This window comes from Acanthaster planci, linkage group LG07 (genome assembly GCF_054643075.1).
Source record: "Acanthaster planci isolate LZ-2023a linkage group LG07, COTS_SCS, whole genome shotgun sequence".
NCBI classification, from domain to species: Eukaryota; Metazoa; Echinodermata; class Asteroidea; order Valvatida; family Acanthasteridae; genus Acanthaster; species Acanthaster planci.
Window position 1 is genome coordinate 14455361 of NC_141783.1, and position 13741 is coordinate 14469101.

Consider the following 13741-nt stretch of genomic DNA (forward strand, 5'->3'; position numbering starts at 1 on the left):
GAGCCGGATACCAGCTGTTTGTATTGATTAAACATTCTTTCAGTCGGCCATTACTTCATCGCCACATTTAGGGAAGGTTTAGTCTGGCCAGGTCAATTGTATTGAGAAAACAAGAACGCAAAGTGCCTTGTATCGAGTCTATTTTTACTCTTTGTATGCAATCTGCGGATTAAATTTTGAGGAACTGGGTTTTGTTTTCGCATTAGTTAATCTCTTAATAACATACGACACAAAAAAATAAGTTACGAAAAGCACTTGTAAAGCACGTTTTCCCCCTCATCCTGTATCAGGACCTTTTATTACTGATGTCTTCTTGTTAATGTCTCACCGATATTGAAAACAAAATGTAATAAAAGGTTGGAAACAGGTTTTAAAAACTTACACCACCGGCACTAAAAAACAAGAAAAGTTAAAAATATGTCACAAAAGGGGATATTTCTATTACTGTATCAAGTACCAAGGCCAATGTTATGACTGTTGAGCGGGAAATTGTAATTAGTCAGAGCAAATGGAAACCATCCCAAATCCATTATACCAAGTAGACAATTTAAGATGGTTACCATTCAATAAAAATGGAGCTAAGTAATCTGGTAATTTGGTCTTGTACCCAAAATTAATATCACAACTGAACATTTTATAATTTCATAGGCGTACTGAAAAGCTATTTTCCGTATAATTTTGCACTGAATTTTATCCACATAAAAGAAAAATTCAACGGTATAGGTTTAAGTTCATACAGTAGAATTCCCTTCCCTTAAAAGACACTGATGCCACTAGGAACTTAAGTTACGCAAAGTAGGTCCTCAACAATACAAAGAACTTGTTTCTGAAAATTGCCTTCCATTCTTGAATGTGACACAGAATGAAAAAAAACACAGATTTTTTTTTTACAGTGGTTGGAGACTAATCAAAGCTTCCATTTTTAAAGCCTGCAAAACTGTTGTTTCCAAGTAATAAAAAGACAAACTATTTACACACACCGACTTCCGATACAAACATGGCAACTGCATTAAGCGAGGGAAGTGAATCTCTAATGGTATTCTTTCAGCACAGATGATTAAACCATCCTTCTCCTGACTCCAATTAACCAAATTTTCATTCATTTTAAAACACAATCTCAAATTTAAAAAGTCATGGGGGGATGCAATGAAAGCGACTAGTGATCGTGACAATAAGAAAATGCTTGTGAATTTTTCATATCACAATCAATACACACTAAATAGATCATAGTTTGACAGAAACATATCAGTCAGGTGGACTACTACACCATCGAAGTTGGGTTTTAGTTTTGAATAAAATAGGTGAAGGTAGGATTTGGTAAACTTGGGTTGTCCGTGCTGTTTACTGGAATGACAAACAATTTATACTGAAATTGAAAATACAGAAGGAGTTTACAAATCATTGCAGGCAACAGATTTTAGGTTCTAATTTTGATTCAATCTTCACTGTAAACTAGTGTCTTAAAAATAAGCAAGTTGAAGATGATCACACAGGCAAAAACTGACTGGATGTTTACCGGAAACAATAAATGACTGTCTAAAATGTTTTACAGACCACAGGAACCTCATGTCCTTGCAATTTCCACTCCATTCAACTCATGCCTGACGTTGCCAATATCACAGAAATTCAAAAGTAGGAAAAAAAATACTAAACCAATATATTTGGTAAGCAAAACTGACAGCAACTACTATTCAAAACTACTATGAAACACATATAAAGACAACTGATGAAAAACTTTAAAATGCTTAGTAAATATCTTGGTTTGGCATTTTTCCTGCTTACTATTAAATGCGGTTGCCTGTTCAGACAAGCATGAGTTTCGTTACAGGTCATTAACAGTCGGCAGTGCAGCAGCCCTTGCAAGTGCCCATGATTTCACCAAATTCCACCTAATTACAAAATACGTCCATGTCATATTGCAGTACTGCTGCAGAGCTTGAGGTCACAGTAGAAAATCTCCCCTCAACGAAACTTCCAAAATTTCCTACTTCAAGGATGTACTTTAACTATCCATCTGGAAATAAAAAAGGGCAAAGGAAAGGCACAGGTTACAGTATACAATCATGAAACAGGCCTGCACTGTGTACATTGTAGGAACCAACTGCATTCTGCATGGAAAATGGGCTATGTGTGTAAACACAGTTTATCGGCAGAGAAATTGCGAGATGTATTTTGCTTCTGACTGGCTTTCTGTTTAACTTCTGCTTTAGCACAAAATTGTTCTCAGCAAATATTTCCTGAGACCTGGTGTATTTGGGCCAATTGGTCACACGGATTCACTGCACGTTCCATCCCTTCCGAAGCTGAAATTATGACGATCCATCCTCTTCATTGTTTATTTAACTCCAAACGCTCACCTCAGCATTGTAAGCATCTAACTGTGCATCCAACTCCTCCGCAGTGGGTGTCGGTCCCTTGCTGCCACCTCGGCCACGCCCTCGACCTCCGCGCCCCCTGAGGCCACCACGCCCTTGGTTACGCCCACCCCTGTTGTTGTACTGGTTGCGCCTGGATTGAAAATGACAAAAGTCATTGTCACTGCATTGCACTGTGAATGCAAGATGTAGTTCTCGGCTAGCCATTAAACTAACATCACTGAAACATTTTGTGCCTTACTGTCCAACATACCCTCCTGCCCCTCTGCCTCGCTGTATCCTTCCCTGGTTCCCTGCTCTCTGGGTAGGTTGTCTTAACTGTTGCTCGTACTCAAGTGGCGAAGTAACCAGCTGGATGTTCATGGGACTACCTGCAGGGGGTTGGCAAAAAGGAACAAGTTGAAGCGACACTTTGTTCTCATCGTCGGTTCTGGGCCAAACCACCTTCGGGCCTCAACTTCGACTATTCAGCCTTACCTCAATCTATAGAAATCTTTACCACCAAAATTTCCAAACCTGCCTAAACTAAACACAACTATGACCCGCTGTTTTACTTTAAACCTTGACAGTCGGCAATAATTCAATTTTTTAGATGTTTTTACATGACCTTGCACGCCTAATTTTTTGGAGCCAAAAATGTCAACTTTCAAAAAAAAAGCAAAAGACAGTGGCTGAGTTTTGATCTACAGTGACACAACACAAACACTGATTTGCCCGTTTCATCTGAACTGTATTTGTACAACATTTTAAACCTCATATTTTATAACATTCACCGACATGCTCAGAGAGCGATATTTACTACCGCAATAGCCTGTGCATGACAGCAAAGTTCAAGATGAACACAGTCTCCTTCCACAGACTTCTAGGGTTTTTGTGTGTTCAAAACAAATGGGGATTAGCATGTTTAAATGTCACCAGAAGTTGAGCCGAAGTACGCCTGACGTTTCGACCTGCCAGCCATGTCCGTGTGTACAGATAGCAGGATTGCTTTTACATGTCCTCTGGTGCAAAGTGGCTTAGTTGAAGTGGCAATGGGAAAGTATGCCCTACCTATAGTTCAATTTCAGAAATCACTCTTGAGATACCTAAATGGCTTGAAAGGGGCAACAGTTTCCCTTTTTTTCTTACCATCTAAGGGTACGTTATTATACTGTTTCATAGCTTTGATGGCATCTGCTTTCCTCTGAAAGACCACATCAGCTGTGCCCTGACTCCTGCCTGACTGGTCATAGTGGACAGCCGCGTGCAGTAAGACACCGAAGTCTCCAAACAGTTCCTGCATTTATAAGATGAAGACAAAACTACATAAAGTTAATTCCTTTTGGAACAACAGCATATGTGACTGGACCCCAGGAGGTAACTCTTTTCAGAAATGCTGCAGTTGGCATTAGAAAGAGAAAACTTCAAATCAAAAGCTTTTGATGTGTCGCTAGGTTTAGCACATGGTCTGGGCAAAAAATACATTGAGAGTTCCTACTGATTTAAAACTGTGCAACACTCCTTCAAAAGCCTTCAACCTTTGACTCTTTCTGTCAAGAAAAGGCCAACAAATAAGAAAAAAAAATTAGCGCAGAGGGAAGGATGTAACTGACGGTTGGGTGATGCAAGGCTTAATACAGCACGGAAGCCTCTGGTGAATTTCTGAATTAGGTTAACAAATTCTAAATTTAGCCAATGAACAACAGCAGGTTCACATCCTTGTGCAAGAAGTAGGTCTTTGTAATCACAATGAAAATTCCACTGTTGCAAATTCATCCTTAAATGACGGCAAACTGAATCAGAATCTTTAATCACTCTTGAACAAATTTCTGGGAAAATTTCCATTTGCACTGTCCAGATAAGATCAAACTTGTCAACTCTTCTTGTTCAAACATACTAATCTTACAAACCAAAGCAAATTTTTCATGTGTTTTCCCAAAACGTGGGAAGGTGAATATGATTTCAATAAGGATCTCAAATCAAGCCGTGTTCGCATTGGAATTTTGGGGGTAAAACTTAAGACTGTTGTCAATCTGACAAAATTCAATCCAATGTGGAAAGCCAGTAAACTACCCAAATTGTCAAATGCTGATCATCGGTTGTAAGTTCTACCTTCCTGCTGCAGAAGTTTCACAGGGCCAATGGGGTCGCGGACGAATTACAGTCAATTTTGCATTGCAGGAAACCCCCGTGCGGATGGCCCAGAGTAATGTAAAACTTAAATTTTGATCACATGAATTGAAATCCGTTCGCAAGTCCATAGGTCATGACCTCTGTTGTTTTTCCGCGAAAACATCCATCCGTACAGCTACACGGTGGTGCAGAGACACTATATCAATGTCGCGTCGCAGAGCTGCAGAGTATGCCAACAGCTCCGAGCCTTATACTCCGGCCGTTTATTGGTTAGTTATACAACTGTTCTCCTAATTCCGGTATGCACAATTTTTCCGTCAGATTGCATCTACAAAAAAATCCTCAAATTCCGGTGAATGTGGTCTGTACATGTAGTTCGCCTTGTGTATTCGAGAAAATTAGATTCAAAATCTATTCTTGGACTGACAGGATCAACAAAAGTGATGACGACTCTTTTCCTAGTTCTGGATCGGCATAACTTCTGAATCGCGACCACTTCTTCACGAATAAAAGTAATTATGCAAGAAATCCCTGTTTCATCCGGAACCATCATAACATGCTGATTTACAAATGAAGAATTTCTTAATTTTGAGAAAATTGTTTCATAAATAAGAATTTCAAAGAATTAAAAAAATGGAACTTTAGTCTACAGTCAAACACGATTAACACAAGAACGTTTGAGATGAGATTGTGCTCAAGACGAGCATATTTCTTCAGTACCATTCAAAATGTACACATTCCTTTGATAGAAAACTTACTTAAAATTCTTGTCGATTTTTTTGTTACCGTTATGAACTGCTTGTGTTTCACTCCGATAGTTTTTGGGTAAACAAAATGTACACATTTAGTTCTAACCTCGCTACTTAAAGTACGTTTAAAGTTAAAAGAATCACACACTTTCCTGAGACCACATCAGGTGTCAAATTATGAGGTCAATCGGAGGGTGCCCTCGTGAGATTCTGAAAGCACATACTGCTGAATGCTCATGGACTTTCCCCGGGTCTGAGTTATCCACGTGCAGATGCACGGATGAAAAATCACGATGGAATGTTAATAGGCAGTCATGGTAACTTTTTTACAATTCTTAGTCGAGTGCAAACGCGGCTTAATTCTGAGCATTTCATTACAAACAGCTTGTGGACATTTGGGAAGTAGTGCAAAGAAACTGACCTCAATAACACCATTAAATTACCTGGATGTCTGCGTCAGAGACTCCATAGTCTAGATTGGACACCATCAGCTTTCCTTGCTGATTCTGACCACCGACGGAACCACCTGTTCTATACTGCATCCTTCCTGTTCCAGTTCCACCTTCATACATGTCATGCTGCCACTGGTCAGGTACCTGTTTTGGCTAGTGTACAAATAACAAGATCATAGAGGTTGGGTAAAATAATGAATGATTTCTCTGTGTATAAGTACATCTGTTTTGAATTGAACATTCAAACCAGCAAAAAGCTATTCAAATACCCTTAACTATTGTTGTGAATGCATATGTGCACTGCACATGCGTTGGGCCAACGGCCAAGTGTAACTTGCTACGCTTGTCAGTTTGACTATTTTCAGAGGCGAGAGGGGATTTCTAAAATGTTGCAGCCTGTCACAGCTACAAAGTGCAACGCATGTCGCGCATCCTGATGGTATCAGCTAACAAGTCACACAGCAAGGACGGTTGTGCGATGAAAACGAGATGCCACTTCCCCTCCCCCCTTCTCCAATAATGGTCGAACCGACATGCGGAGCAAGCGGCACTCAACCCTTGGCCCAACGCACATGCAATGTGATAAACATGAGCAGTGCAATCTCACTGGGTGGAAACGAGACATAGATGAGTAAAAATCTCAGATTTTTCAAAAACACTTGGTCTCGGTCATTGTCTGAAATGACCATTACACTGTTTTCAAGAGCTGCATGTACAGGTACTCTACGGTTGCTCTCAAGGTGAAAATTCGATGAAAAAAAAATGAAATTGCCCTGGGAACATTTTGGAATGTAGACGCTCTGTAGTGCATTTTACAGTCTCCTGGTGCAACCATTGCCATTGGTCATACAATTACATTGGTCTTGCAATTTACATGTAGGCAATGCATATGATTAATGCAATGTTTTGCTTCACATTGCCTAAAATTCCTGAAGGTTAAAATTAACTAGTAATATGTAAACCAAAATTGTAAATATTAACGTTTGTAAAGTAAGTTGGCTCCCCCCCTCCCATTCCATGTTTTCACACAATTTCAACTCTTTGTTACAAAGAATGCACATCGCATGTCCAGGCTTTTGGATTTTCCGGGCGCCGATTGTGTCACCTGCTTGTGTGTTCCATCCACATCCATTCCCATGGATTTGTAACTTTGGATAAGTCTTGTCAAAGATCCTATCCAAGTCAGAGCCTCTTTGGACAGTTATGCAGTTATGAGTTTCTGTCAAAATGTTGTTTGAAAACTTGTACAAAACAATTCACAAAGAGCATGTAAAAGCTGTGCGATAATACATGACACAAGAATTTTATCCAGCATCAGTTGTCACGAAGGCCTCCATTGGTGAAAGGGAATATGAATTTGCTAACCTTATTTCAAGCGGCAAATTTACAGTGAAATGTGTGCTACTGAGAGTTATAGTGGAAATTGTTAGTCACTGCATGTACTTCCGCTCATGCAGGAATGGCTGTAACGAGTCCAACTGGCTCAAATATTGATATTTCAATGACATCCAATCACAACAACAATGACCAGAAGGTCTGCAAATTAGAACTGAGCAAAGGGTCATGCTAGTGTCAACGAGCGTCAACTAAATATTCAAGCATTTTTATACAAATATTTTATATTTACAATATTAGTAAGGCTCCTACATATCACATTCAATGTATCATAATATTGAAAATGATATTTGAGGGTGGAAATTTGAGAGACAAATTCGGGCATGCTCGTGCAGCCTGACCAGCCCCCATCTTGTTTTCGTGTGGAAAGCAGAGTAAAGAAAGATGCATGATGGCGGTCTCCATACATCGCAAAAAAATCTCATTTTACTGAGTGAATCTGGAAGCGAATTTGATGTTTCTTTTACACAGTGGCAGGTCTTCCAGTTTCTAAATTAAGATAAAACTACTTTTGAATCCTTAGAGGGTATTTTCAAGTTGTTGACACTTTGTTGACATGGTTGACGCTAAATAGCGTAACTGCTCAGCAACTGTCCTGGAACTCCCAAAAGTCCACAAGAGAGAATGTCTCCAAGTAAACACGGTAAAGTAGAATTGAATACAAACATGGCAACAGTATAACATTAAAGAATTTTACCCTGAATTTAAAGCAAAACCTTTATAATAAACAGTTTATACCCGTGAATACGGAGTGGGGCGGGCACCACCACCCCTGCCTTGCCGTCTGATGGCACCACCTCCGGACATGCCGCCTCTCCCCCGTCCACCGCCACGCGTTTGTCCACCGCCGCGACCACGTCCACCGCGACCTCTACCTCCCCCTCTCTTGTTGGTCCTGTTCAATTTAATGATGTCCTCTAGGCTCATATCTATTTTCTCCGTCATGTTGACTGTGAATGGACTCAGTTCGGCCCGAGGAAACTGGTAAAAATTTGACGTCTTTTGATGACGAAAACGTGCTAATCAAATGTGGACGTTTGGTCGAAATGGCGGTACCACGCGAAAGACAGACAGGTTCCCAAGCGATCATTTCCACACATCGTTTCTTTTACTGCTCTATTTAACACACTGCAGAAGGGAACCTGACTGTTAGCGTAAATCCATTGTGAACACTCAAGCCTGCCCTCTGTTGGGCTTAGACATAAAATCCTTTGTGTTGAAGAACCAGTGCATGTCTGCCATGCATCGCCAGTAGACCTGGAATGCATGCCATCATTAAATACATGCACAAAGATGTCACTGCAAACATGAGAAATAAGTTGTGATCCTCTTTGACTAATTTAATTCACCTTCAGATGAAACTTTCACAAATATTACTGCGGACTTGTCGTGATAGACACAATTCTTTTGACTGATACTAAATGTTTTTTTATAATGATATTATTATTCAACATCTCCCCGATTTGAAACTTAAGCACTTTATTAAGCAGTCGTTCTTGGCTCCAGTACACGTTTTACATTCTTCGTAGAGAATATTGTCACACTTTTCAAATAGCTTCCGACTTCTTCATGAGATTCTTGCATATGGTCCCGCGACATACGGTGCGTTTCCCTGCGAACAAGATTGGGCTATAACACAGAACAGAGTTCAATGTTTCGTCTGCTCGGGGAATTAGAGGAATTTTAACTGGGCTAAATGAGTTACGTGTTATTTTGCAGCAACTGAATGTACATGTACATTATTGCACTTCCAACAAAAAAGTCTGTATAAAAGCAGGCATGTATTTAATACCGTGTAGTGCTGACAAAAGATACTCCAAACCCTTCTAATGTAAATCCGCTTTGGACTATGATCCCACACAAAAAAAGCAATTGATTTCCAATAGTTTTTCTCTATAGTGCACATGGAAACGGACGGGAAGCGATGTACCGGCACTTAACAGCATGACAGACACATCGTCGTGGCGGTTCTCACATGACACATGTATTTCTGTTGGATAGAAAACGGTTTCGTTCCGAAAGAGTTTGTTTGGGATGGTACATGTACTTGCCTAAGACGGTTGCCATAGCAGTAAACCGCGCGGCACTGGAAACCACAACCTAACCTATCTGGTCAAATCGGATTTCACACTTGGCTCAAGGACACCTTGTGCTGGTACATGCTGCTTCAGATCTGTAGGTGTTTTGTCTCTGCTGTATGAAACGTCATTAAGCCTCTTATATCCCCAGTTATGCCAATGTAAAATCTGTGTTCAAGCTTGTTGCTGCGCTGAGAAGCGAGCTGATTCAGACAAGATGACGGAACGCCTGATTGATGCAGTGTTGTCATTGCGATACCAGCAAATTGAAGCATTGCTCCGCCGTGCCGTTCCCATCAATGCTAAGAATCGGCTCGGTCAAACTCCTGTCATGGTGGCGTGTTTCATCCCCGACGAGGACAAGAGCTACCGCATGTTCAAATTCCTCCTGAAGAAAGGCGCCGACATTTTGGAGACGGACAATAGCAGGACCAGCGTGTTTCAGCATGCGTGCCAACAGGGTCGGGGGCGCATCGCCCGCAAAATTGTCAAGGAGATGGGGGTGGCGGCCGCTGATCTGGCCGGGACAAATCTCATCGGTCACTCCCCGCTTTTTGATGCCGTGACCAGTGGCAACGTGGACCTGGTCCGGTTCATCGTCAAACTGATGAGAGATCGATCTATGGGGGTGGACATGCCAGACAAGTCGGGTACTACCCCTCTCATACAAGCCCACAAAATGGGCCTCGCCGACGTGGCCGCGGTGCTGGAGAAAGATGGTCACGCCAACCCAAGGATTTGCGACCGCGAGCGGCACATGAACGCCACGCAGTGGGCCGAGGAGGCTGCCCTAAGAAGACTCCGAGCCCAGGCATTGCTAAAGGAACGCACGAGAGAACACAAAATGATCTATAGTCGCTTTCCGGACCGACCTAAAGGTCACTCCTACCCCTCAGTGACCGCCAAAAAGAGTCCGTCTCTCCCGGATATCAGACCCCGGTGGCACAAGGGGACAATGAACACCAAATCAGACATCATTGGTGGTAAGGACTGGAACAGAGATGCAAAGAGGATAGCAGAGCGGAATTCCAATAGCTGGGTTGTTAGAAGATCGCTGGATCTTTCTGGCAATCCTTCTGCAACAAGATCGAATTCCTCGGTCATGAACCGGTCTGTGGACACCGCAATGGCAATGCTGGATCTTGCTTCCAGAACTAGTGAGGAGAGGTACTTTGCCAAAAGCTTCGTATCCAGCGAGTTCGACACCTCCAAGGCAAGTGAGTACGGCAATTTAAAATTTGCTTCGGTTGACTCCCTGCTGACAACGTACTCTAGTCAATTCAGCAGCAATTTCAGAAAACCAGCCAAACCCCCACCCGAGCCCATTCCAAAAATGCCGGTGTATGAGAAGAAATCGTCCACTCTTGCCTATATAATGGGGCGTGGCCCCAAGTCCAAGCGCCGGCGAAGCTCAAAGAGAGGATCCAGTCATCATCGTTACCACCATCCCCGTGACAAACAGCTCAGCAGTAAAAACTGTACGTTGAAAGTGACGAGTAGAAGAAGCAGCGCGAGCTCAACTGACTCTGGGGTAAAATCGAGTACTAGCAGGGGCAGTAGCGGGAGCATGAAGAGGTCCCCCACAACCTGGACACAACCACAAGATGAACTGCCCAACCAGGAATTATCAGATAGTGACGGGCCAAGTCCGGGCTCGACCTCAAGATCAACACGGAGCCGCAAGGTCCATAATGAGAGGGAGAAGGAATCTGATGCCGCGGGAGAAACGAGAGGAAAGTCCAAGACTTTACAACCACCCAAGCTCAGCCGGGTGCCAGAGGACGATCAGGTCGGGGAGCGGCAAGTCTTGCATAGACTTAATCCCCGAGATTCCTTGCCTGACATACGAGTCACTGTTCCGTCAGTTTAGCATGGAAATAACCCATACTAAAGATTTGATTGAATTCTGAAATATTATTTATTTGGATATTCCCAGATGAATCACACTCAAGATTTTGCACAAAAGTCTGAAACTAGGAAGAAAGGAAACCCAAAACGAATGCCAAAATGTTCATCATCTTCAGCATTCCTGTTGGGACTCAGATACATGTACACGTTTTGCTTACTGGAGGAGGAAAGTTTCGGAAGATTGGTTTAAAAATCTGATAGAAGGTAAAGAGGAGTTTGATTAAAGGATGCTACGGGACAGGATGCGTCAGTTCAATTAATAATTCTGAATAATCTTCGCATTCTTTCAAATCAAACTTTGTGTTTTTCAAAAGAATTTATTCGAGTGTTACATTGCCAGTGTGACGTTTCTACAGTGAGGAAAATCTACAATATCACGCATGACAGACACTTAATTGTGAAAAAAATCCTCAAAGAGGCAAAAAAATTTTGTTTTTCAACACTCTCCCTCGATGTTCGACATTTCAGCCATCTTGGTTTTGCAGTTTCCCGTGTCACTTGGCCTAACATCCCAGGGCAAAAGTGTTATCAACATACAAAATGCAACATGGAGCATTTGTGCCATTCTTGCCCAGTCATGATTCAAAATTTTCATTGGTAAATTTATTTCAAATGGAGTTATGGATTATTTTAAGTCACTGGTTTTGACCGTGCCAAATCAAACACGATTAAAGTGATGTTACATACACTAAATTTCGAAAGTTAGGGCTGCTACAGTATATAGGGCCTACACGAAGCGTGGGTGCATAAGGCTATCCCTCCGGTCCATGACGTTTTTGTTTTTGACAACTTGATTTTCCATGCTGAACAGGTCGTCCGATATACTCGACTGCTGGCAATATTTTTTTATTATAAGAGATCATTTCATCGCATTACAGTTTACATGTATTGTTTTCGATATAATACGCTTACGAGGTGCTGGTTAATAATGCATTGATATTAAAGATTCGTAGTATTCAGATGACACGGAGAGCAGGACGGTGATATGATATTATCGTCTTATCAATCAGTCAACTTATTCAAAAGGGCTACTTCGTAATCAATCACATACCTATTAATCATTGACTTCTGCGGGCTCGGAAAGAATGTCGATGAAATTAAACTTCACGACTTTGGAATGCCTTGTGGTTTTTAATTAACCAGAAAGTCAGGAGTTTCAAAACTGTGCGAGTCAAACTTTTCTTGAGAATACATGTAATTATTTGTTTCCGTGAACTCGCTGCGTTTCTTAGTGATTTGGCCATCACCCCACTGAATGTTTCATCGGGCCTTGGAGTGGCTACGACCAGACGCTACAGGCAAAAGACAAACTGCAAACAAAATTCCTCATCTTAACATCAACTGATGGCTAAAGAGGTATCTGGAATCCAGCAAAGAAATAAAACTGATTTAGTTACCCCCTTCGACATCCACCCCTGTTAGGGTATTGAAATTAAAATTTGGTCCAATGTACCAAACCTCAACAACCTGAAATAATAACATACTTGCTTCCCAAAGATTATACATAATATTCTTGAGAATTCCATATTTTATTCCTGAATTGAATTGAAAAACCAAACTTTCCAGACTGGAGGTTATTTATTTATTTAACATCAGGGCTCAGAGTATTAGACTTTCTTCCCAGCTATAATGAACCTTTGATATACCGAGTCGACATCGTCATCGGTGCCTCTGCAAATCGTTTTATCAAATAAAAAAACATATAAATTGCATTTTAACGACCGGCTCGAACGAGTGAAATATCTCACCATCTCTGAGATCAAGGCAGCTGTGTTTTTTTTTCGGTCTAACTCTCAGAATATCATGTGTGAAGCGGTGGGGGGGGCATAATCTATCGCTTCATTCAACACTGTTGGCATTTAAGAGAAAACTGAAGAACATAATTTCAACATCCATCATTCGTTTCGTGTTTCGCACGTTATACATCAACATCATCAGTCATTCTCCTATGATGTTTGTGCATGTTAGTACGTCCGACACCCAGCAACACTCGACGGTTCCCCGCCATCTTTTTGGCGCGCGGGAAGTACTATCGATTTTAACGCTGCATTTTTACAGCACTTCGGGGGAAAAACACATTCATTTGGCACCTAACTTTGATTGCCGAGACTCGTAATTTAACTGTTGCATTTTTTGTTGTTGCGAGACCATTCGCTGTTGTTAGGTAGCTTCGTGCCGATCGTGTTATGGTCAACTAAATATTTGAACAGTTTACCGTCTCGGTGGTAACAATTACCAGAGGTCAGAGAGAGATCAAACTACAAGGTAGTGTTCACAAATTTGTGAAATGTATTTGAGATAGGGCGACCATTTGGAATATGAAGTAATATTTGTCAACTTGTTAATGTTTTTCATCAAGTCAGTGGCAAACATTGTGGCAAATAAAACTACCTTTTTACTGCTTGTGTCCTCTTCCATAAAGCCAGAAAATGTGTACCTTAGGATGTACATGTATTTACAATTGTCAGTTGGCGCTCGGCTCATATATATTTTTACGACAATCCTGTCAAAACCAAGGTGTAAAATATTGAACATGTCTTTATCTTGATTAATTGTTTACTGTGAAAAGGATGGGGTCAAAGACTAGGGAAAACGTGATCAGGTGCAGCTGAATAAATTCATTTCGCCTGAACCATGAACCCATCTAAAATTTAATAAATATCCTGGCCTTT

The 13741-nt window shown here is 41.3% G+C and overlaps 2 protein-coding genes across 2 annotated transcripts; one reads left to right on the forward strand and one right to left on the reverse strand.

Annotated features, from left to right (window-relative positions):
- Positions 1 to 263: 263 nt before the first annotated feature.
- On the reverse strand, positions 264 to 8163 carry LOC110980896 (THO complex subunit 4-like). The gene is made up of 6 exons (XM_022237953.2): positions 7822 to 8163; positions 5680 to 5841; positions 3504 to 3651; positions 2629 to 2746; positions 2358 to 2508; positions 264 to 2014 (listed from the first exon to the last, which is right to left on the reverse strand). Exons 1-6 carry the CDS (start codon positions 8026 to 8028, stop codon positions 2003 to 2005), a joined length of 798 nt encoding a protein of 265 aa, XP_022093645.1. The 5' UTR covers positions 8029 to 8163; the 3' UTR covers positions 264 to 2002.
- Positions 8164 to 8612: 449 nt separating this feature from the next.
- On the forward strand, positions 8613 to 12787 carry LOC110980895 (uncharacterized). The gene has a single exon (XM_022237952.2). The coding sequence runs from the start codon at positions 9379 to 9381 to the stop codon at positions 11029 to 11031; it is 1653 nt and encodes a 550-aa protein (XP_022093644.2). The 5' UTR covers positions 8613 to 9378; the 3' UTR covers positions 11032 to 12787.
- The last annotated feature ends 954 nt before the right edge of the window (positions 12788 to 13741 follow it).